Consider the following 21,948-nt stretch of genomic DNA (forward strand, 5'->3'; position numbering starts at 1 on the left):
GCCATGCTGTATCACTGCAGATAGTGACTGCAGCCATGAAATTAGAAGATTCTTGCTCCTTGAAAGAAAAGCTATGACAAACCTAGATAGCATATTAAAAAGCAGAGACATTACTTTGCCAACAAAGCTATGGTTTTTCAAGTAGTCATGTACAGATATTGAGAGTTGGACCATGAAGAAGGCTGAGTGCTGAAGAATTGATGCTTTTGAACTGAGGTCCTGGAAATACTCAAGAGTCCCTTGGACTGCAAGCAGATCAAACCAGTCAATCCTAAGGGAAATCAATCCTGAATATTCACTGGAGGGACTGATGCTGAGGCTGCAGCTCCAATACTTTGGCCACCTGATGTGAAGAGCTGATTCATTTGAAAAGACCCTGATTCTTGGAAAGATTGAAGGCAGGAGGAGAAGGGAATGACAGAGGATGAGATGGTTGGATGACATCACTGAATCGATGGACATGAGTTTGAGCAAGCTCCGGGAGATGGTGAAGATCAGTGAAGCCTGGTGTGCTGCAGTCCAAGGGGTCGCAAAGAGTCAGACACGACTGAGCATCTGAACAACAACAATGTGGTATGTGGGATTCTAGTTCCCCAACCAGGGAGAGAACCCGAGCCCCCTGCATTGGAAGCACAGTCCTAACCTGGACCTCACGGAAGACCCAGGAAAAGTTTCAGTTTATAAAAAGAAAAGTTGAAGAATTTTAAGACCAATGTGAGGAAAATCAAGGTGAACAGACAACAGGTCATGATACCGAAATCACTTGATACTCTGTTTTCTTCAGTTCAGTTGCTCAGTCGTGTCCAACTCTTTGCGACCCCATGAATCGCAGCACGCCAGGCCTCCCTGTTCATCACCAACTCCCGGAGTTCACTCAGACTCACGTCCATCGAGGCCGTGATGCCATCTAGCCATCTCATCCTCAGTCGTCCCCTTCTCCTCCTGCCCCCAATCCCTCCCAGCATCAGTCTTTTCCAATGAGTCAACTCTTCACATGAGGTGGCCAAAAGGGCGTCAGAAATGGTAGGTATTCTGTTTATATTAAGCAGAGGAGACCATGGCTGCTAAACCTCTGAGGTCTTTGGTCCCAGTTATACTTTTTTAGGAAAAGGCAAGACCATGGGGTTCTACCCCTTTGAGGATTTTATGGACTAATTCTCTACTCATGGTATATCATTTCTAATGCATTTTCATCCATGTCTGATACTTTCAACAAAAAAGCAATCATAAAAAAATGCAGAGAAACAGTTTGAGCATGGCCTTCTGTAAGAGAGCTGAGTCAAAAGCTTCTGTTGCATTTTCCATTCCTGTTTCTATATTTATCCTCAAGGTCTGAGGCAGTTGTTATCTGTGAGTTCAAAGCTGAGTTAGCCATTCCAATTATCTTTTTTTGGCCATGTGGTATAGCCTGCAAGATCTTAGTTCCCAAACCAGGCATTGAACCCGAACCCACAGCAGTGAAGGTGCTGAGTACTAACCACTGGACTGCCAGGGAATTCCCTTGGCCATTCCAATTAGACTCAGCAGGACACATACTTCAGAAAGGTTGCCAAGAGAGAGCCTCGTGTCTGCCAAGAGAGAGCCTCGTGTCTGCCATGTTTACTTAGAGCTGTGCAGTCGGGGGCACTAGCACTGCCCTCTTGGGGACCCAGGGGTGTGGTACATACCAGCACATTCACAGTACAGCTCATGCGGTTCTCCTTGCTCTCGTCATGCATGACGATCGTTCTGTAGTCCAGCAGATTCTCTAAGAGGCTGCTGACCAGGAGCGCGAATACTTCTCCGGAACCGGAGAGGTATTTATGTTTCCGGCAATGCTCTAGGAGCCTGGGGGGCAGAGATGGAGACAAAATGCCTTGTCCCACACCTACATTCCATCGCCACCTGTGAGTGCTGCCCAAGGTCCTGGCAGCAGGTGGCGCTGGACCAAGAGACACACATCCTTCATATGACTCCAGGTTCTCCTATCCTGGAGCCTTCGCCCACAAGGCTCTTTGCTGTTACTCAAGTTCTGCGTTTTCTTTAGGTCTGCAGCTCAAGCCCCACCATCACTGAGAATCCCAGCCCATGATGCCCTTCTTTGAACTTCTATTTCTAAATAGAAGTATTTCTATTTCTTCTGTCTATACCACAGAAATGAGAACGCTTGCCCAAGAGGTTTGCGTGTACTATCTGATTCCTCTGCTCATTTGAAAGGATCATCTTTTCCCCGTCTTTATTCTCAGGCATCCTGAGGGAACTCTGGAGAGTCTCAGAGTAATGCCCAGCCTAGAGGAACCTAGGAACCTAGTATACATCCAGACACGTGGCTTTTCACATAAAAGTGTTATTTTTCAGGGAAAAAAGGCACAGGTGTAAATAAGTAAACAGAAGTTAAACTTTTGGTCTAAATTATCTCCCTCTGGACCCAAACAGAGCAAAGTTTCCATAGGAGCTTCTTAGATTAGACAGAAGAAAACTTGGTGAACAAGACAAAATGTGGGTTCAAAGCACTACATTAGACTCTAAAATTACTCTTGAGCACTGGAGATTGGTGCAGTCATATTTCTCTGCATTCATGATTCAAAACGAATGAAGGAAAAACAAGATCTGTACATGAAAAGTCAACTGTAGGATTTTTTTAAAGTGTAGTTTTATCACTTGTAAACACTGTGGGTATGTGTTTCTATGTGTGAGTAACTTCGGCACTTAATTTCTGTATGAGATCAGAACTGAGGAAGTGATAAATTGAGAGGTTTGAAGCTCAAACAGGCAGACCAAATGGGTACAGGATGAAAAGATCAACCAATGTTCTTATCACCCATTACAAAACAGACTTCTAGAACTCCAAAACATAGACAAGTCATCAGTTCCATTTCTGAGCATCCTCTGTGCTGAAGCCTTAAAAATTTTTCGAAAAAAAGAGAATAATAGAGTTGGGAGTGTCACTGTCCCCAACTCAGTCTACTGCCTACCACTTCCCCAGAGCACGTAAATCCTGGAATGATCTAGGCACATATTCCATCAACAGTTGACCAAGTTTGCCATAAAAGTTCAGAGAACATAAGAAACGAACAGTTAGGGTAGTTAGAACCTAGGGTGCTAGGGAAATCTGCAGGTAGTAACAGTAACAAACACCAGAACAGCCCACATTTATCCAGCATGAGCTCTGCGACAGATACTTTGTGAATACATCATCTCATTTAAATCCTCACCAAAATACAGATCCTATTATTGTAGATGACAAAAAAAAAAAAAAAAAAGGCATCACATAAATACAGTCAAAATCCTACTATGTGGAAAAAATGGGATTTGAAGCACAGTCTTTAATATCTAAGTGTTTCTTAAAATTCTTTAATCAACAAATTAATTTATGGCTGTGCTGGATCTTCATAGCTGTTCGGGGCTTTCTCTAGTTGCAGCAAGCAGGGGTCAGTTACTCTCTAGTTGCGGTGTGAGAGCTTCTCATTTTGGTGGCTTCTCTAGCTGAGGAGGATAGGCTCAAGGCACATGGGCTAAGGAGTTGTGGCACACAGGCTTAGTTGCCCCTTGGCATGTGGGATCTTCCCAGACTAGGGATTGAAGCCGTGTCCCCTGCATTAGTAAGTAGATTCTTAACCACTGGAGCACCAGGGAAATCTTATCTGAGTGTTCTGAAACACTGTTTTTATATTGTTTTATAAAACACTGTTTTATATTGTTATTCCATACATGCAAAGGGTGCCAGAGTAAAAGGGCCAGAGGGTGCCAGAGAGGGAGGGAATGGACGGGCTGAGTTAGGGCTGGAAGGAAGGAAATGCAAAGCACTGACAATGTACCTAGTGTTCCCAGACATCCTTTCCAGGGCATAAGGTATTTTTAAGGGGACCTTGAAAAGTTTTTCCCTTCTCCTTTAAATGACTGTTTTGAAGCCATAATTAGAGGAGCTAGCACTTTTGTTAAACTTCAGCAATTCAAACACTAGGAAAAATATCACCACTCAGTCGATCTCCCCCTCTCCTCCATCTGCCCTGTTCTTGAGGGCCGGGCTAGCCAGGAAAACATGAACATCTGACTCATAGCAGATAAATGAATGGCAGCAGCGGATGGTGTCAACTCCACGCACCGCACAGAAAACCAGTGTGGTGGTGACCCCAGCGATGCTGAGACTACTCAACTGGTCTGCAAGTGCAGCAGAAGCCTGTTTTCATCCATCACTAAATGATGCCGTCAGCTAGAGATTCTGTTTCTGAAATACTCACAGTTTTTCCAGAAGGACCTTGTATTGTTCGTCTCCTCTGCCCCCTTCTACTTCCTGGTCCAGCTTTGTGATCAACTCATTCTCAAACTGAAAGCAGTCAGAATTTCATAGGAGAACGTCACAACCTCAGAAGAGGACAGGAAAGACATACGGACAACAATTCTAGACTAGGACCCATCCGTCTACAGAATTGTGAACTCTCTTCACTATACACAGAGGATGATCACAGTTCACATCACTCATTAATAATGCACCTGCTAGCTAGCTAGCTTCAGCTGTGTCCGACTCTCTGTGACCCCATGGACTGTAGCCCACCAGGCTCCTCTGTCCATGGGATTCTCCAGACAAGAATACTGGAGCGGGTTGCCATGTCCTCCTCCAGGGAAACTTCCGAACCCAGGGACTGAACCTGGGTCTCTTATGTCTCCTACGTTGGCAGGTGGGTTCTTTACCACTAGGACCATCTGAGAAGCCCAAAATGCACCAAGGCGATGTCAAAATTTTCTAAAGCAATCTGGTGTAACTTTGTCCTTTGCTTTATAATTGCAGAAAGAAAACTAGCCTAAATATTATTTTCCTATCATAACTATGCATATAAAAATAGCTTAATGGTTTTAACTTTCCATTTTATTTTTGGTTCCTGTTGAAGTCTTGACAATGGGATTGCTTTTGCGGAGCTTCACAGCTGCAAAATCTTCCTTTTGATACTAATATATTATGTATCGATAGATAGGAAAACTGAAGTACAGGAAAAATGTATCAGGCAAACTAAGGTCTCCAAACTAAAGACTTCAAAAACTAAAGCTTAATCCACTGTAACAGTTGCAAGAGACAGGATTAAAATGCATAAAGTCAGATTTTTTTTAATGATCCAGAGATAAGAGTGCTGCTTTAGGAAACACATGTACCAAAAAGACTGCTTCCAGGACCAAAGATGGGCTATCTTAATTCTGTGTCTAATTGCTTTACAAAATAAAATGCAAAAACAGAAGATTTAGATAACTTTGATTTGTACTGTTCAGGCTACTGATTCTCTATTAGGAAAAAAAAAAGAATTGGATTCTACATGCACTAGTAAAGTGATCCACCACTCCTTACCATATGGAAATTGCCGTTTCCACTGAAATTGAACTCACACTGCATCATATCAAAGAAAATGGGGATGGTGGCTTTCCGAAGCTCTACTTCGGGGGTTAACGTGACTTCCAGAATGGGGCCCACCATGGATGGGATGAATTTGATTTTATGGGGACCTGAAATGAAAGGAAGTGAGGATATTAAACAATTTCACCAGAAGTAAAATGCTACAATTTTCCTCCACAGGGCCTATAAGAAAAGAAAAAGTTGTGGGTAAAGCAATTCAATTTAGGAGTGAGTGACTAAATATTCTATTCTGATAATACGTGATTGTCATAAGAAACCCATACGTCAACCTGCACTTCCAAACACACAGACAAATCAATCGCAATTAAAATGAAATTTTAATTGAATTAAAAGGAATTAAAATGAAAAAGACTTCATCGTGGGCTGCATGGAGCACAAGGAGTGGTGATCAGGTTGTACACTTACCCAGGTTATACCACATGTCCCGGATCCTAAAGCCGATCTCCTTTCTCATGTCCCCGTATCTAGGAAGAAGATCATAAACCAGGAGAAAAATGTGCGGTGGAAATGAGAACATGTAATACTGATACAATGATAAGGGGAGTAAAGAAAGCCTGTGTTCTCTAGATCACAATCAAGGTAGATATTGAGGCAAAAATCACAAGAAGAGCTGCAGCTGACATGTAAATAAGCCCCCAAAAGACCGATACACACAGAGATGAGGGGACACAGACATACAGATGGGGGTCCAGCAAAAGATGGAGCAAAGTAAGTGCCAAAAATCACTGAGAAGGTGAGATCAACACACTTACTGAAGGGAGAAGAGTGAGAAACACTCTGATTGCTCTTAAGCAAAAATAAATAAATAAAATACTAAAGAAAAGGAAGATGACTGAGGTATGACTTACATGGTAATATGGCTAATGATGTATAACAAACATGCTGCCTGTATATACTTATATTAGAGTAACCCTTAGCCACACCAGTCCATTCTTTAAAGTGCTTACACTGCGAAGTCCTAGACATACATCCTCAAATGGGCTGATAATGTCTCCTGAGGGGTGAAAACTGACCCATGGGGACAAAAAAAGAAAGCTTACTGCTTTGGCATATAAAGTAAGGTATACATTTAGTACATAAACATATATTTAGTATATAGGTGGTATTAATATTTCATTGGGGGGTTTGTAATTAGGAAAACATTTTTCTAAAAAGGTTGCAGGGACTTCCACGGCAGCCCAGTGGCTGGGACTCTGCTTCCAGTGCGGGGGCATGGGTTCAATCCCTGGTCAGGAAACTAAGATCCCACACGTAGCATGGCTCGGACAAACGAGAAGTTAAAATAATAAAATGAAAAGGTTTCTTATAGAAGTTTACAAGGGAGGACAAAAATGTAGAGAAACACTGATCTAGACAGTGGTTCTTGGGTGGAGATGAGTAAGAGTTACCTGGAAATCTTTTAAAGAATACAAAAGCTGGGGGCTGCTCTACATAACATGCCATATCAGAGGTTGGGGGCTTAAAAAATGGAAATAGGGTGGGTCAAAAGCACATAAGGAGACTGTTCCCAGGGAATTCAAGTACAGATGTATGACCTACCCTGCCAGCACAGATCTACATTCTCTTCTCGTGTTACTATTGCACCCAACATTTTTTTTGAAATTCCTGCTTTGGAAATGCCTTCAAACATCAGAATAAAAATCATATTGAAAAATTTCTCTTACTATTCCATTTTAACAAAAGTATCTAATTTTACTATTAATATTTTATAAGCATGTGTAGTCCAGACTGGCACATACTCGACAAGAAACAACTATTCTCACTGCTTTTTAATACTACTGTTGATGCTTTTACTAAAAATAAGAAGTCCTGAAAAAAACAAACTCATTCACATTCCTATAATCTTAATATAGATGTTTTTATTTCCTAAGGCTTATCTTTACCAGTATGCATATACATTTTTATGTGGATTATACATATAGTCACACTTTCCTGAAATGACCAAAACAAAAATCCCTTAGCCTAACCAGCTACTTTATTTATCAGATTTGGTGTCAACTCATTTCACCAAAATCAAATCCATCCCTGAATGAAATTATGTCATTCAAGATATTTTAAAGAATAAGACTAAGGTGTCCATCTTAAAAATCAAATATCTCTTGATAACCACCCCACCAGGAAACCTACAAAATAGTTTTTACTTTTATCTTTGAACGTGCAATCACTAAATCTCAACCTCTTAGACACCAATCTTAGCATTTAAGGAGAGAGTTAGAAGGATGCTAAAATAATTTTCTTAGAATCCCAGACATGCTAGCAGGGAAACAGAACAAAAACGTCATAGCCTTTAAATGATAAATTTCTTAAGCCCTCTTTAATTACACAGCCTTTAAGTTCCTAGGCTCTCAATGAACTTTGAAAAAGATTTGAAATGAAAGCAATGAAAGTCTTCCCTAAATCTCTCATCACACTTGCACACAAGTCCATTTTGAATACTAAGCCAGGAATCTGGAGGGTATTTTTAAGTGATATGTTAGTCTTGGCTTCTCTGCTGAAGTAACTAAAACTGGGAGATAGACCAGTGGTGCCAAAGGAGTCAGCTCTGTGAATCATGAGTAAGAGCAGCACTAAGCTTGCAATTTGGATAAGCTGTCAGCAGGCGGCAGCTGTTCTGGGTGATGGGAGGACTTTCTGGCCTGAGTGCCTCTCCATGTGGGGATTTTATAAGAGAATGTGATGGTTGATTTGAAAATGAATGGGGCCCTGAGAGGAGATGTGAATCTGGGGCAATCTGAGGTTTATTAAATGATTATTTTAAGACCAAGGTCACTAACAATATGAGTAGCCAGTGAACAGTAATTTCCATGATATTAAAAATCCTGCTCTGAATTGAAATGGAGGAACTCCCTTCCCAATTATAAGCAAGTATACTTACTTTTTTACAATTTTGTTGCGCTTGGCTTCTGAGAAGGTTTCAAGTTGAAGGGACTCATGGGTGAGAAATGCTACTGCCAAATGGAAGTAATTGTTCCAGAGCTGCTCAAAATTAATTGTGTGGGTAAAAAGAAATGGAAAATAACATTAACAAGGGTCATACGAAAACAGTGACACACAGTAGAAATTCACTCTCTGGAAATCAATAAATAAAGTAATATCCACAGAACATTTTTCTCTCTCGTGTTTCAATGATTCAGCCCTGAAAATTTTAACACTTTACTAAGATTTAAAAAAATTTTTAACTATTATATTTGTCTTTACTCTTGGGATAAAGAAAAATTGCTGCCAAGAAGTGTACCTATTTATAGTAGGTAGTTTGGCAATACTTATCAAAAGTCCTAATGTTTTGCCAAACTTTTGAACTAGTAAATATTTTAGGACTTTATCCTGGAAAAATAAAAACGGGTATTTAAAAAATATTTAAGTACATGCTATTTAACATAATAGAAAATACAAACAACCTAAATTTTCATACATAAAAAACACATATGTATATATGCACACATACACACGTATAAATATATGCAATATCCTCCGCTTATGTCTTCACTTTCCAAGTTCCACAGATACAAACAGAGGCTATGACACAGCAGAAGCACATCACCAACCACATGCACCCTGTAACGGAAGCAGAACCTTGTCTGCCTCCGCCAGGACTTAGAATAATGCCCTGCACGTAAAACTCTCTAATATTTGCTGGGTGAATGAATGAAGATGGAGCTAGTGGTCACTTGTTTTGCTGTCATTCTGGACTTTCAAACAGGTGTGTATACACACTGCTCTCTGGACACCAAACCATTTGTAGGTAGAGGAATACCTGTGTGACTGCCTGCAAGCAGGTGTGTGTAAGCGCTCTGATAAGAGCTGAGGCTATCTGTCTTCCAAAATGAAACTCTCCTCTTGCTTCAGCTGAGAACTGAAGGAACCTCTAGGTGAACTGCACGCTTACCTGAAGTTCAAAGCTTGCCTGATCCATGAAGAATCTGGTGAGAACCTCAGCAAACTGATTTATGGCACGGAGGAAAACCCTGGTGGGGGTGGGGGGAGAAAAACACACTGGATAAATAAGGCAAACTTCATGCTCTTTGAGACATTTTCTGGGGCTTCCCAGGTGCTCAGTGGTAAAGAATCCACCTGCCAATGCAGAAGACTTGGGTTCAACCCCTGGGTTGGGAAGATCCCCTAGAGAAAGAAAGGATACCCAGTATCCTTGCCTGGGACTTCCCATGGACAGAGGACCCTGACAGGCTGCAGGCCATGGGGTAACAGAGTCAGACACGACTTAACATTTTCTATGTTAAAACAACAACAAAACAAATCAAGCCTGGACTTGTTAACCTAAGACCTTTAGATCTATCAAGATCCTTAGAGACCAAAAACAGCACAAAAACTGGCCTCCTATGGTGAAGGCCAGTTTCTCGAACTGTCTCCTAGCATCACTTAAGGCTGCATCACAATTGAGCCAGTTGAGAGGATCAGCTCCTGAGCCTCAGATAGGAGCTCTTTCTACTCCATCGTGATGCTTATGTTTTCAAGTCTAGGACTTCGGATGCAATTGTTTCTCTAATCTGTACATAGTTGGGAAGTGTTTTCTAACCAGATACCAGGACCATGGAGACTTAATGCTTATCATAATAATTTACTTTGTTTAGCTCTTGAAAAATCCTGAATCTGAGTATCTGTGAATGCGTGTTCAGTAGTGTCTGACTCTTTTTGACCCCATGGAATATAGCACACCAGGCTCCTCTAGACACGGAATTTTCCAGGCAAGAGTACTGGAGTGGGTTGCCATCTCCTACTCCAGGGGATCTTTCTGACTCAGGGATCAATACTGAGTCTCCTACATCTCCTATACTGGCAGGCAGATTCTTTACCACTGAGCCACCTGGGAAGCCCCTAAGTATCTGTATTCAGTTCACCTGACTTGAATTCAACAAGTCTTTGTTGAAGACCAGCAACTGCAAAGCACTGGCTTAGGTTTTGCCTTGAAAGAGACACTTTCTGGTCTTAAGAAGGTTACAGCTTGGTGGGGTTCACTTGCAACCTGTAAATCGAACCCTGACCCAACAAAGAACATGGAAAATTCTAGGAGGGGGTATCAAACAGGTGTAGGGAATCAAAAGGAGAGAAGAGGACATCTAGGTCAGAATGGCTTCCTTTGGAGATGGCATTTGAGAAGGAGCTAAAGGAATGGGAGGCAGATTGATGGCCAGAGACGATGGGGCAGGCACGGCAGGCGGAAGCAGCCAATGTGAGGGAAGGCATAGAGCACGTTCAGCAGCAGGAAGAGGTCAGTGTGGCTGTAGGGCACACTATGCGGGCCTCCCAGGTGGCACCAGTGGTCAAGAACCTGCCTGCCGATGCAGGAGATACAAGGGATGTGGGTTCCGATTTCTGGGTCGGGAAGATTCCCTGGAGGAGGCAACCCACCCCAGTATTCTTGCCTGGAGAATCCCATGGACAGAAGAGCCTGGTGGGCTATAGTCCATGGAGTCACAAAGAGGCAGACACAACTGAAGTGACTTAGCATGCACACACATTGTATACGGAGGGAAACAGTAGAAGATACGGCTAGGAAAGCAGGGTGGGTCAGAATGCCGAAGCCTTGAATATTAGGATAAGAAAGGCCACAGGGCGGCACTGAAAGTTGTCCTGCAGAGCTGATGATCAGCATGAGAGAGTGATGAGGTAACAGCAGAAAGAAGAGAGTTGAGAGCCTGAGTCAGGGCGGCTGATAGAGCCTGGATGAAATCAAGAACAGGAGGGCATACTCCAAGACCATAGAGGCAGGACGACCTTTACTTTCCAGATGATGGACCTGAGGCAGAGACGAGACAGCGCTTCACAAGGCTCAGAAAGCTAGTTACCAGACCCAAGTTTTCAAATGCCGCAGGCCCCACGATGGGTGGGCTCACCTGTTCTGTGTCATATTCATGACCATCCAGTCTTTAGCGTAGATGTTTTTTCCAATTAGATCCTTAAACATGATAAAAGTTTCCATGAGGAAGTCCTGCAGAAAACAGATGAGGAATGGTTGGGGGAAAACTGGGTTACACATCGTATGCCTGGTCCGCATTACACTGATGGCCACAGTCCCGTAACAGTCTATCATTTAAGTTTCTTCTCTTAAGTTTCAAAACACAGTGTTTTGCTTTTTTTAAAAAATTATTTTATATTGGAGCACAGTTGATTCACAATGTTGCGTTAGTTTCAAGTGTACAGCAAAGTGATCCAGTTATACACATACATCCACATATTCTTTTGCAAGACCTTTTCTCATTTAGGTCACTACAAAATATTAAGTACTGCTCCTTGTGCTATACAGAAGGTCCTTATTGGTTATCCCTTTTGAATATAGCAGTATATATATAATACAGCTTTCTTAGAGCTGTTGATTTGATGTTTATATCATATAATCTGCCCTCCCTGGTGGCTCAGATGTTAAAGAATGTGCCTGCAATGCAGGAGACCTGGGTTCGATCCCTGGGTCAGGAAGATCCCCTGGAGAAGGAAATGGCAACCCACTCCAGTATTCTTGCTTGGAGAATCCCATGGAAGAGAAGCCTGGCAGGCTATAGTCCATGCAGTCACAAAGAGTCAGACATAACTGAGTGACTAACAATTTCACATAATCTGATAAGGGAGAGAAGGATGAAAAAACTGCACAAATTTTATAAATTATAAAATAGACTATTGAAAAATTAAATGACTGGCTTAAGGCCATAGAAAGCAAGAAGCAGAGAGCTAGGATCCAGACCTTTGGGTTCTGGATCCCAAGTTTACAGCCATAATATCGTTAGTGCTTAACTGCCAAATGTTGTCTGAATAGATCTACTGCACTTCAAAAAAAATCCACCAATTGTGAGAAAACTGCCACTTTTTAACTTTTTGGAATCTTTTAAAAACTGAATTATAATTAACACACGGTATTTGTATTAGTTTCAGGTGTACTACATAGAGATTCAAAGGTTTTATACATGATCATCACACCTAGTCCAGTTACCATCTGTCACCCTACAGAGTTTTTAGAGTATTACTGACTGAATACCCTCTGTGTACACTACATCCTTGGCAGTTATTTACTTTATAAACTGTCAGCTGGGGTCTCTTAATCCCCTTCAGCTCTTTTGTCCACCTCTCCTCCCTCCTTCCCTCTGGTAACTACCAGTTTCTTCTCTGTATCTGAGTCTGAGAAAACTGATACTTCTAACAACTCTGAGTCCAGTTCTCCCTTATTACGGTTAGAATAGAAACAAAATGCTATAAATAAGAAGCAGAGTCAGGATTCTTCCTTTTCCAGGAATGCTTCCATGGGTAGCCTGGGGAGAAGGGTCCTAAACGCTCCTTACAAAGAGATGTCAGCAGTGGACCCTGATGACTGTGACAACTAAATAACAAAGGCCCAGGATCGAGAAAATAGCTCTTCTACTCACAAGGCGGCTAAGAGGAAAAAAGTAACTCAGAGAAAGAAAAATCAGGCTAAAAATCAGCGCTTAAAAGTTTGGAAAGCTTTTAAATTTATTAGTTAGTTAAATTTAGACATTTTCCACTCAGATTCCTGAGCTGAAAACCCAGTCCAATTTCTCTGGCACTAAACCGTGCAGTTTCAGCAAGCACAGAAAGAACGTGGGGCTGTGGAGGCAGGGGGCCTGGGTTCTATTTCTAACAATATTCCTCAGAGAGCCTAGTCCTGATGGCTACCCAGCGCACTTCGGAGGCCAAACAGCGAAGGAGCAGGAACCACAACAGGCCGGAAGTCTGTGCTTCGCAATCTTCCTTCTGGTTCAGTGCAGACTAAATCATTTCTACCTTCCATTCTCACATCCTAGCCCTAGTGCACAAGTTTTTCAATTTTTCATCATACATTTTAAGTGCACCCATTACTTAATAACTATTCCATTAACTTTTTTCCCCTCAAGTCAACAGGAGCTCATGGTTTGTGAAACGAGGATGTAAAATGCTGGTTATCCGCTTCTGACACCGACTCTACATTCAGCCCCAGGTGCTCTCAGTGAACTGTGAACAGTGATGGCATAAGAAGGGCAGCTCACAGATCTCCCCAGGCCTCCCTTTCTCTACCACTTCCCAGCGTCCTTCAAGTGATTTCTTCAGAAGCAGCAGGACAGAGAGAAAGGAGGGTCCATTGAAGGTTGAAAGGCCTAGCTGTACCCAGCAGTTCTCCCACTAATGACCACTGGTTCCTTGGGGGCAATAATCCTTTTTTAATTAGATGATGCTGGGGGAAAGTTCACACTGACCTAGAAAACAGAGGTTAAACCCGAGTTTAGAGTTTTTTCTGGGTTTTTTTTTTGGTTACTTAATGGAGCCAAATTGCCCGGAGTTTGAACTTACTATAAATGTCTTTATTCTACCTGCTTTCAAAGGAAATCTGAAAAAATGTCATTTTTTCCCCCCTGTGGCTGCAAAGTGCAGCATATGGGATCTTAGTTCCCTGATGAGGGATGGAACCTGTGTCCCCTGCATGGGAATACAGAGTCCTAACCACTGAACCTCCAAGGAAGTCCCAAGAAGTCACTATTTTTATATTAATTTTATCTTACAGAATAATAAAATATTATATATAGTTATAGTATAACATCATAATTATTATTATAAGTAGTTGGTTCTCATCGGTATTAACACTTGTCAGGTACAAAGGCATTTTCCATATGTCCATTCCATTCATCAGTAGGTACATTAAGCATTTATTTTTTGGAGTGATGAAAATATCCTGGAATTACAGACTTGTGATGGCTGCAAAATGCTGTGAATATACTAAACAGCAATGAATTATATGCTTTAAGTGGGTGAATTGTACGGAATGTGAATTATATCTCAATAAAGCTGTTTTTTTTAAAAAGTACTCACATTAACCCCCTCCCCTCCCCAGGTAGGTACCATCTTATATATGAGGAAGCCGAAGTTCAGTGAGGTTAAAGAGCTTGTCCAAAATCTCGCAGAGGGAAGCAGAATAGAATCCAGAATTCAAACCCAGATCCCGGTATTCCAAAGCCTGTGTTCTTAAACACACTGCACCATCTGCCTGCTGAGAAGAAACACCGCCACCCTCAGCTTCCACCTCTCAACCCCTCTCCTCTCCTCTGTGATTCTCTTGCCCAGATTTCTGGAAGCATAGCTACAGACGACTATGGACTCCTGTACCAGCCTGCCTGTGAAAGCATGGTCGAAGTGGAAGTCCACGTAAGTCTCCAGACTAAGCCACAATACCTTATTGTGGTCCAAGACAGTATTCTGAGAGTCCACCATTGGATCGATTACAACTAATAATAAAATACAGTACTGACTCAATAGACATGAACTTGAGCAAACTCCGGGAGACAGTGGAGGAGAGGGGAGCCTGGCATGTTACAGTCCATTCGGTAGCAGATTCAGACATGACTTGGAAACAGAACAACAGCAACTTTCTCTCCAATTCTTTGTTATGTTTTTCCATCATGTAGACCTCACCGAAAGGAGAGTGACTGGCAGGGAAAGAGCTGGGTATCCTTGGGAGTACTGGCCGCATGCTATCCATATAAAAAGGGCAGAAAGTGGACAATTGAGAGCATAAAGAAGACAAGACAAGAATATGCACGAATGATGGAAGTTACCCAAAGGAAGTCTCGTCTACTGAGACCTCAACTGTTAATCCAGCTCCATAACCAGCCCATTGCTTCACAAGACAGGATGATAACTTCAGGTATAATGTTTTGTTTTGTTTTATGCAGGATCTTAGTTCCCTGACCAGGAATTGAACTCAGACTACAGCAATGAAAGCGCAGAGTCCTAACCACTGGACCGTCAGGGAATTTCCACTTTCAGGGATGTTTAATAGCCATTAACAGTTCCCTGAAGGAAGAATCATGGGGAAGCCGCTGGAGACCTAACTTAGCTTCTTAAGCTACCTTTGGCTGTATAATGTAAGATAGCTTCTTAAGCTATCTTTGGCTCTTAATAGTAAACTATTAAGAGAACAATTTTGTTTAAAACAAAAGAGAATGGAATATTTTCAACTAAAGATAACTTACAAATGTTACATGGGGCAGGGGCTACCTTTTTGTTTCCCTTCCCAGAACTACTGGAAAGGATGACATCCACCACATCTCAGAAGACCATGCATATCTCTGTCTCCTAAAATCCTTGCAAGTGTGACTCCTGTCCCTGAAAATGAGACACTGTCCTCTTCTGAGAGCAAAAAAGGTCAGCCAAATGTTCCTAAGTACAGGGTCTCTCTAAATCAAAGAAACTTCAGTGTCTCCATGAGGACCTATTGGTATATGAACTCTTCTTTAGTTACTCAGTTGTGTTCAGCTCTTTTGTGACCCCATGAACTGCAGCCCATCAGGCTCCTCTGTCCATGGGACTTCCCATGCAAGAATACTGGAGCAGGTTGCCATTTCCTTCTCCAGGGGATCTTCCCAACCCAGGGATGGAACACGTCTCTTGCATCTCCTGGACTGGCACGCGGACTCTTTACCACTGAGCCACTTGGGAAGCCCACATACACGGTACTCTTCTTTAAAGCTTATGGCAGAGAAACACTCTCCCTCTTATAATCACTGTGCAAAGCCACACAGTATTAGAGATGTGTGGGAAGAGAACCCACACAGAACCGATGCTCAGTTCTGTCAAAATATGAAAAGTCTTAAAGTGAGCAGGACGCAGTGAAGACCACTTACAACGATGTCTTGTCTGGTTTTGAAAGTGCTGATGTAGTGGCTGTAGTGGCTGTCATCCATCTGCTGCAGGACGGCAATCATGCAAGCGACAAAACTCCCCTGGAAGGAGACGGAAAACAACAAATCCCAGCTTCTGAGACCACCAACTGAAAAAGCAAGATGTGGGTGCAAGGTCTTTGGTTTTCTCTACCCAAGTAAGTATGCAGAGACCCCAGCCTGCTGGAAACATACTGAATTCTAAAGATCTAAAGGCATGTGCTTTGTAGTTTCTTGGTAAAAACAAGCTCCTTCCAGGTTCGAGTGGAGGGCTTCATTCATCCTGTTGTCAGCTCTGACCTCTGAAATCCTGTAGGTCAGGGGATACTGACTCTGAGATCTCAGCTAGATGACTAGTGAAACTGAAACAACTTGTAGATGCTGAGTTGCTTGTTGAGAAAGATGGGTAGTAGAGATATCCAGAGAGAAATGCCAGAAATATTTAGATCATTTAAATAAATTTGAGCTTGGAGGACAACAAGAGGAGAAAGAGAAGTAATACAACTGAGTAGAGAAGCAGAGGAGAGGATAGGAACGGAGAGCTCCCTGCTGGACCACTTCAGTGTCATGTCTCCAGCTCTGGAGTCCTTTGGTCAGTGATTCTTGCATGTTAAGCTATGTTAGCTGTGGACCTGGTTTGAAGAAAGGGATTGGATAATTAGATGTGTATTCAGTCCCTCAGCTGTGTCCGATTCTTTGCGGTCCCATGGATGGTAGCCCTCCAGGCTCCTCTGTCCACAGAATTTTCCAGGCAAGAATACTGGAGTGGGTTGCTGTTTCCTACTCCAGGGAATCTTCCAGACTCAGGGATGGAACCTGCATCTCTTACACTGACAACTGGATTCTTTACCACCAGGGCCATCCCTGGTCTGGATAATTAAGTGATTACCATCATTTCCATTTTTGAGGCCAGGAATTAGATATTCAACTGGCTTTCCCCTAGACCAATCATATTTGAGTCACAGACTTAATTTTCTAGCCTAAGGGTAAGTACCCAAGGCAGAATCTGCCTGTATTCATATATATGAAAACAATACAAATTTAAATGAATGTGGCACAGAGGAGAGGAAAACCTAGCTGTTCCTGGGATGGAGAGAATTACTTCCTACATACAAAAACAATAAAAGACTATCTATGGTCACCTCTCTCTGGATGAATGCCTTACATCTCTTGTTTAAAAAGAAGTTTATTTTTCTAATTATAAAGCAATGTAAATTTATTGTATTAAGGCTTTGATATTTATTGCCAAACTAGCATACAGTTTGCATTACCATCAGCACCTAATGCTATTTATTTCTCCAGGCCTTTGTTAAAGTGTTTGTCCAAATTTTACCTTCTTGGGAAAGGTATTTTTGGGCGGGGGGCATGTCCTGAGGTTTGTGGGATCTTAGTTCCCTGACCAGGGATGGAACCCAGGCCCCAGGCAGTGAAAGCTCCCAGTCCTAACCATCACTGGACCACCAGGGAATTCCCAGGAAAGCCACTCTTTTTTTTTTTTTGGTCCTACTATGTAGCACGTGGGATCTTAGTTCCCAACCAGGGATCAAACCCACATCCTCTGCATTTGTGGAGTCTCAACTGCTGGACCACCAAGAAGTCCCTAAAAAGCCATTCTTAACCACCTTACATAAATTTGTAACTCTATGACCCTGAATCCCCTTACTCCACTCAATATTTTTTCCCTCCACAGCACTTATCTCCTTCTAATATTCTGCACTTATTTTTTTATTGTTACTCTTGCTAGAATGTAAGCTTCTCTAAGGTGGCGATTTTTGTTCTGTTTCCTGATGTATTTCTCTTGTCTAGACCAATATCTGGCTTATAGCAGTTTCTTACTACCTATTTTTTTTGAAATAAGTAGTTTTTATTTACAGTAGCAATTTAGAAGAGTTCTTTTTCTATCCTCTAGTTAAAATCTCATTGGAAACGGCGGCCCACTCCAGTATTCTTGCCTGGAGAATGCTATGGACAAAGGAGCCTGATGAGTTACAGTACACAGGGTCACCAAGAGTTGGACATGACTGAGCAACTAAGTACACACGCATGGAGCTTATACAACTGCAAGCAAAAGATGCTCCATTTAAAGATGCATGTAGACGATACCACTTGGTCTTTCAACAGTTACCTCTGGTCTCTATTGTACCTTTTACCTGACATTTAGTAGCCATAATAGTTGGAAAATAAGAGGCCAACACTGAGATTTCTAAAAGCACGCTAATCTCAAGTTCTTTAAAAGATTTTCTTTGAATGAAAAGGGCTGCCTGGTAATACAGGTCACCAATCTATAAGCATTTCAAGCATCAGGGGAAACAGAATGTGAAGGGGAGAACTGAATTTATCAGAATTTCTCTCACGGTGCCTAAAGTGCCTAGCTGGGAACATAACTTGGTAAGCTTCTGTCGGGGGGCATGGCTAACAGCATGCAGGGCACTGCCTCCAGAACAGCTGTCTGGAGCCAAAGTCCACCGCAATCACACGGTGGTTATGTAATCTTGTACAGGTTTCTGCATGCTTCCTCTTTTTAAAAATGGAGCTTACTATGAGTTTTCAGTGAAATATAAAGTGCTCAAGATACATTCTAGCGCACACACACACAAATGAGCTAACAGCAACCACTACTATTAACATTATTTTGGCTGAACATACTGTTACTGTTATCATTCTAATGACAGTGGATCCACATAAAACATGCAGACATTGAGAATTACAATTACACTGCTCGAGGTACCAGAGGAGATGCTGAATGCGGTCAGCTAAACTAATTTTCTAATTTTCTGCTCACAAAAGCTCTTATTTTCCTTAAAGAAAATATTAAGTAAATATTTAAAGAGCATTAGGTAGAGCTGGTCCCGAGTTCTCAGTCCACCCAGGGTGCCTGCATATCTCAGCGCGTCTCTGCTTTAATGTATAATATTAGAGGAGGTTTTTGTCTCACCGTCCATCTGAGTAAGACTCCTTAAGAATGGATTCACACACTTTGTATTAGTGAGATCCTTAATAACTGTCCCCCATTCATCTCCTCCACCTTCCTGTTGGATCATTTTCCCTCAAGGAAAAATCAGCATCAGATTTACTCATAGTTGAAAAGAAGAGTCACTCAACCAGGGAGGCTGTAAAGTTCGAGGCCCCATTCAATTCCCGAGGGAGCTATGCCACCCAACAAACAGTGCAGTCTAGAAACTGGGATGGGAGGGGCCTATGTGAATTTGGTCTCAAGTCACTGGTCCCCAAAGCCCCTCATTGGGTAGGTGGGATGGGACATTGAGAAGCTGCAGTGTCCGCGTGGTCCCCTGGATGACACTCACAATATGGGGAGACTGTCGGCTCATCCCAATCACGGTCCGGTTGATCCTTCTCAGCAGCCGTTCCATTACCAGCTGTATGTGCTTTGCCGTGGGGCCCTAAGGAGGAAACACATAGATGGACATACTTCTGACTTGCTTCTCTTTTCTTAAGGAAACCTTAGACAGTCGAGATTTCTCTTTCATCTTGTTCTGGCTCTTGCCTACAAAACAGTCTCTTATCCAAAAGGGGGAAACATCGCAGATTGATACATAATGTTATTAAGGAATCTGCTTAATATCATTGGTTCTAACGTTTGAAAGATGAAGGTGGAGAGGCAGAAGAATATCTTCCTAATAACCTACGTCATCTGGACTCACTGAGAGCTCCCTGTAGCTGCTGACTCAATAAACAGTTTTTGGAGGACCCCCCACTAGCGTGAGGTACTGGGTCCTGACCCTGAGTAGATCAGGTCACCCAGGAAAATTAGGCACATGAATGGGAAGCAAAACGCAAATATACAAAGTTCTCGCCATCTTCTGTTAAAAAAAAAAGAAATTCAAGTCAAGGACATTGTTATGAACTGAAGTTTTGCCTTCAAAATTTCTATGTTGAAGCTCTAACCTCTAAAGGTGATGGTATTTGGAGACAGAGCTTTGGGAGCGAATCAGGTCATGAAGACAAAAGCTGGGATTGATGGGTTAGTATCCTTTCAAGAAGGGACACCTGAGAGCTTGTCCTGCCAAGGAAAGGCTACGTGGGGACACAGCTAGAAGGTGGCTGTCTGCAGGCCAGGAGGAGGCCCCCACCAGGACCCAGCCATGCCGACATGCTGACCCTGAACTTCCAGTCCTTAGAACCATGAGAAATAAATCTATTCTTTAATCCACAGAGCCTTCACTATTTTATTAGAGCAGCTTGAGCAGACTAAGATAAGGAATAATCTGACTCTGTCAGGTACCTATGAGCAAGTATTCAACTTTGCAGAGCCTTCAATATTCATAGCTGTAAAAAAAAAAAAAAAAAAAAAAGAAAAGTTCCTATATAGGAATTAGCTGGGCTGATACACCCAACACTGCCTTATGAATGTTTTTCTTTTTCCTTCTTGTGATTTGATATTACATTCTTTCAGTTCCAACTTGTCAATATTCAACTCGCTTTTTCAAAGCCAGTATCCATACCTGCTTCTTGAAAGACAGTCTGAATCTCCTGCTTAATGCTTCCAACAACTAGATCATTGCTATTTCTGCACTTTTATTAAAACAACAAGTATTATTAGTACCCCCTTGCTTTTTATTATTTCTTTGAATGAAAGCGACTCATAAAACCTGCCTCTCTGTGGGGTATTGTGTTTTCCTCTATTTACATGAGTTCCATATGTTAGACCCCGGCAGGTGTGTCCAGTGTACAGGCACCCTCTGAGTCTTTAACAAATTTACACTTCAGCAGGAGGGTTGGGGCTTAAATATAAATAAACAAAATACAAAGGTTCCCTTGGAAGGGCAGTTTCATGAGGGGAGGGCTTGCTTCTCTTGTTCACTGCTGAAGACTCAGACCTTTCACAGTGTCCAGAGCACAGGAGCTATGTAAGGAGTGTTTGTGAGTGGAATTTACAACTCAAAGATGGTAAAAGCCTTAAAACATAAGGACAGAATAAAGGCAGCTAGTAGAGTGCAGGAATTTGGGCACGACTGCACCAACTACTTTATGGAGGTGCTTAATGCAACTGGACTCTGAAGAATGGGGGAAAGGTGAAGATGTAGTTATAGGAAAACAGGAGGGACTACTGGGCTACAAAAAAAGGGGGGCATAAGAATAAACTTCAGTAATGAGAGCCTGGAATGAGCTGAAATGGTATAGGAAGACACAGGGTATTAGTTTGTACATATAAATATGTCTAGGGACTTTATGTAGGAGATCTGGGTTTGATCCTTGGGTCAGGAAGATCCCCTGGAGAAGGAAATGGCAACCCACTCCAATATTCTTGCCTAGAGAATTCCATGGACAGAGGAGCCTGGCAGCTACAGTCCATGGGGCTGCAAAGCACTGCACACGACTGAGCGATTAAACTACCACCCCCAGGGACTATGCTGATGGTTCAGTGGTTAAGACTCCGAGCTTCCACTGCAGGGGAAATGGGTTAGTTCCTTGGAATTAAGATCTTGCAGGCTGCATGGCTCAGCCAAATAAAAGAGATATTATCTAAAAAAGAGTAGAAAACAACATTTAGGTTTCAGAAGGAAGGATCAGCATCAGAAAGTATATATGGAGAACTTCTCAGAAGCTCAAGAATAGGTACTATAGTGCCATCAGGTACCAAAAGCACAAGAGGGTAGACATTTCTACCTTACAAGCCTACACAGAGCTCTGGTTCTGAAAAGTTCCCAGAGAGACCTCAGTGATGGTCAAACTGGGCTGGCCAGGAAAATCAGCCAGCAGCGGCCCCCATAGCAGGCAGATCTCCCCAGACCTAGATTTGCCTGGTAGGTTCTAGCCAGGAGAAGCCTCTCTAAACACCTCTAAAGTGGGTACCGCCTAGATTCTCAACTGCCTGGGATGAGCAGGGCTGCACAGCTGTTCCTGTCCCTGGCCACGGGACCAGCATGAGCTGTGCTCCACATGAGGGACTCT

At 42.4% G+C, this 21,948-nt stretch overlaps 1 protein-coding gene across 3 annotated transcripts in view; it reads right to left on the minus strand.

The window, feature by feature from the left end:
• DOCK5 (dedicator of cytokinesis 5) overlaps positions 1-21,948 on the minus strand; it is a 276,297-nt gene that overhangs the window by 51,955 nt on the left and 202,394 nt on the right. For all 3 annotated transcript variants that reach the window (XM_060410889.1, XM_012118981.5, XM_027964319.3), the window contains 9 exons: positions 19,341-19,436; positions 16,000-16,098; positions 11,236-11,330; positions 9,270-9,348; positions 8,259-8,359; positions 5,789-5,847; positions 5,318-5,472; positions 4,221-4,306; positions 1,668-1,827 (listed from right to left, as the gene is read on the minus strand). In XM_060410889.1, the coding sequence (XP_060266872.1) occupies positions 1,668-1,827; positions 4,221-4,306; positions 5,318-5,472; positions 5,789-5,847; positions 8,259-8,359; positions 9,270-9,348; positions 11,236-11,330; positions 16,000-16,098; positions 19,341-19,436 (930 nt within the window). The remainder of the gene's footprint in view (positions 1-1,667; positions 1,828-4,220; positions 4,307-5,317; positions 5,473-5,788; positions 5,848-8,258; positions 8,360-9,269; positions 9,349-11,235; positions 11,331-15,999; positions 16,099-19,340; positions 19,437-21,948) is intronic.

Source organism: Ovis aries, chromosome 2 (genome assembly GCF_016772045.2).
Source record: "Ovis aries strain OAR_USU_Benz2616 breed Rambouillet chromosome 2, ARS-UI_Ramb_v3.0, whole genome shotgun sequence".
NCBI classification, from domain to species: domain Eukaryota; kingdom Metazoa; phylum Chordata; class Mammalia; order Artiodactyla; family Bovidae; genus Ovis; species Ovis aries.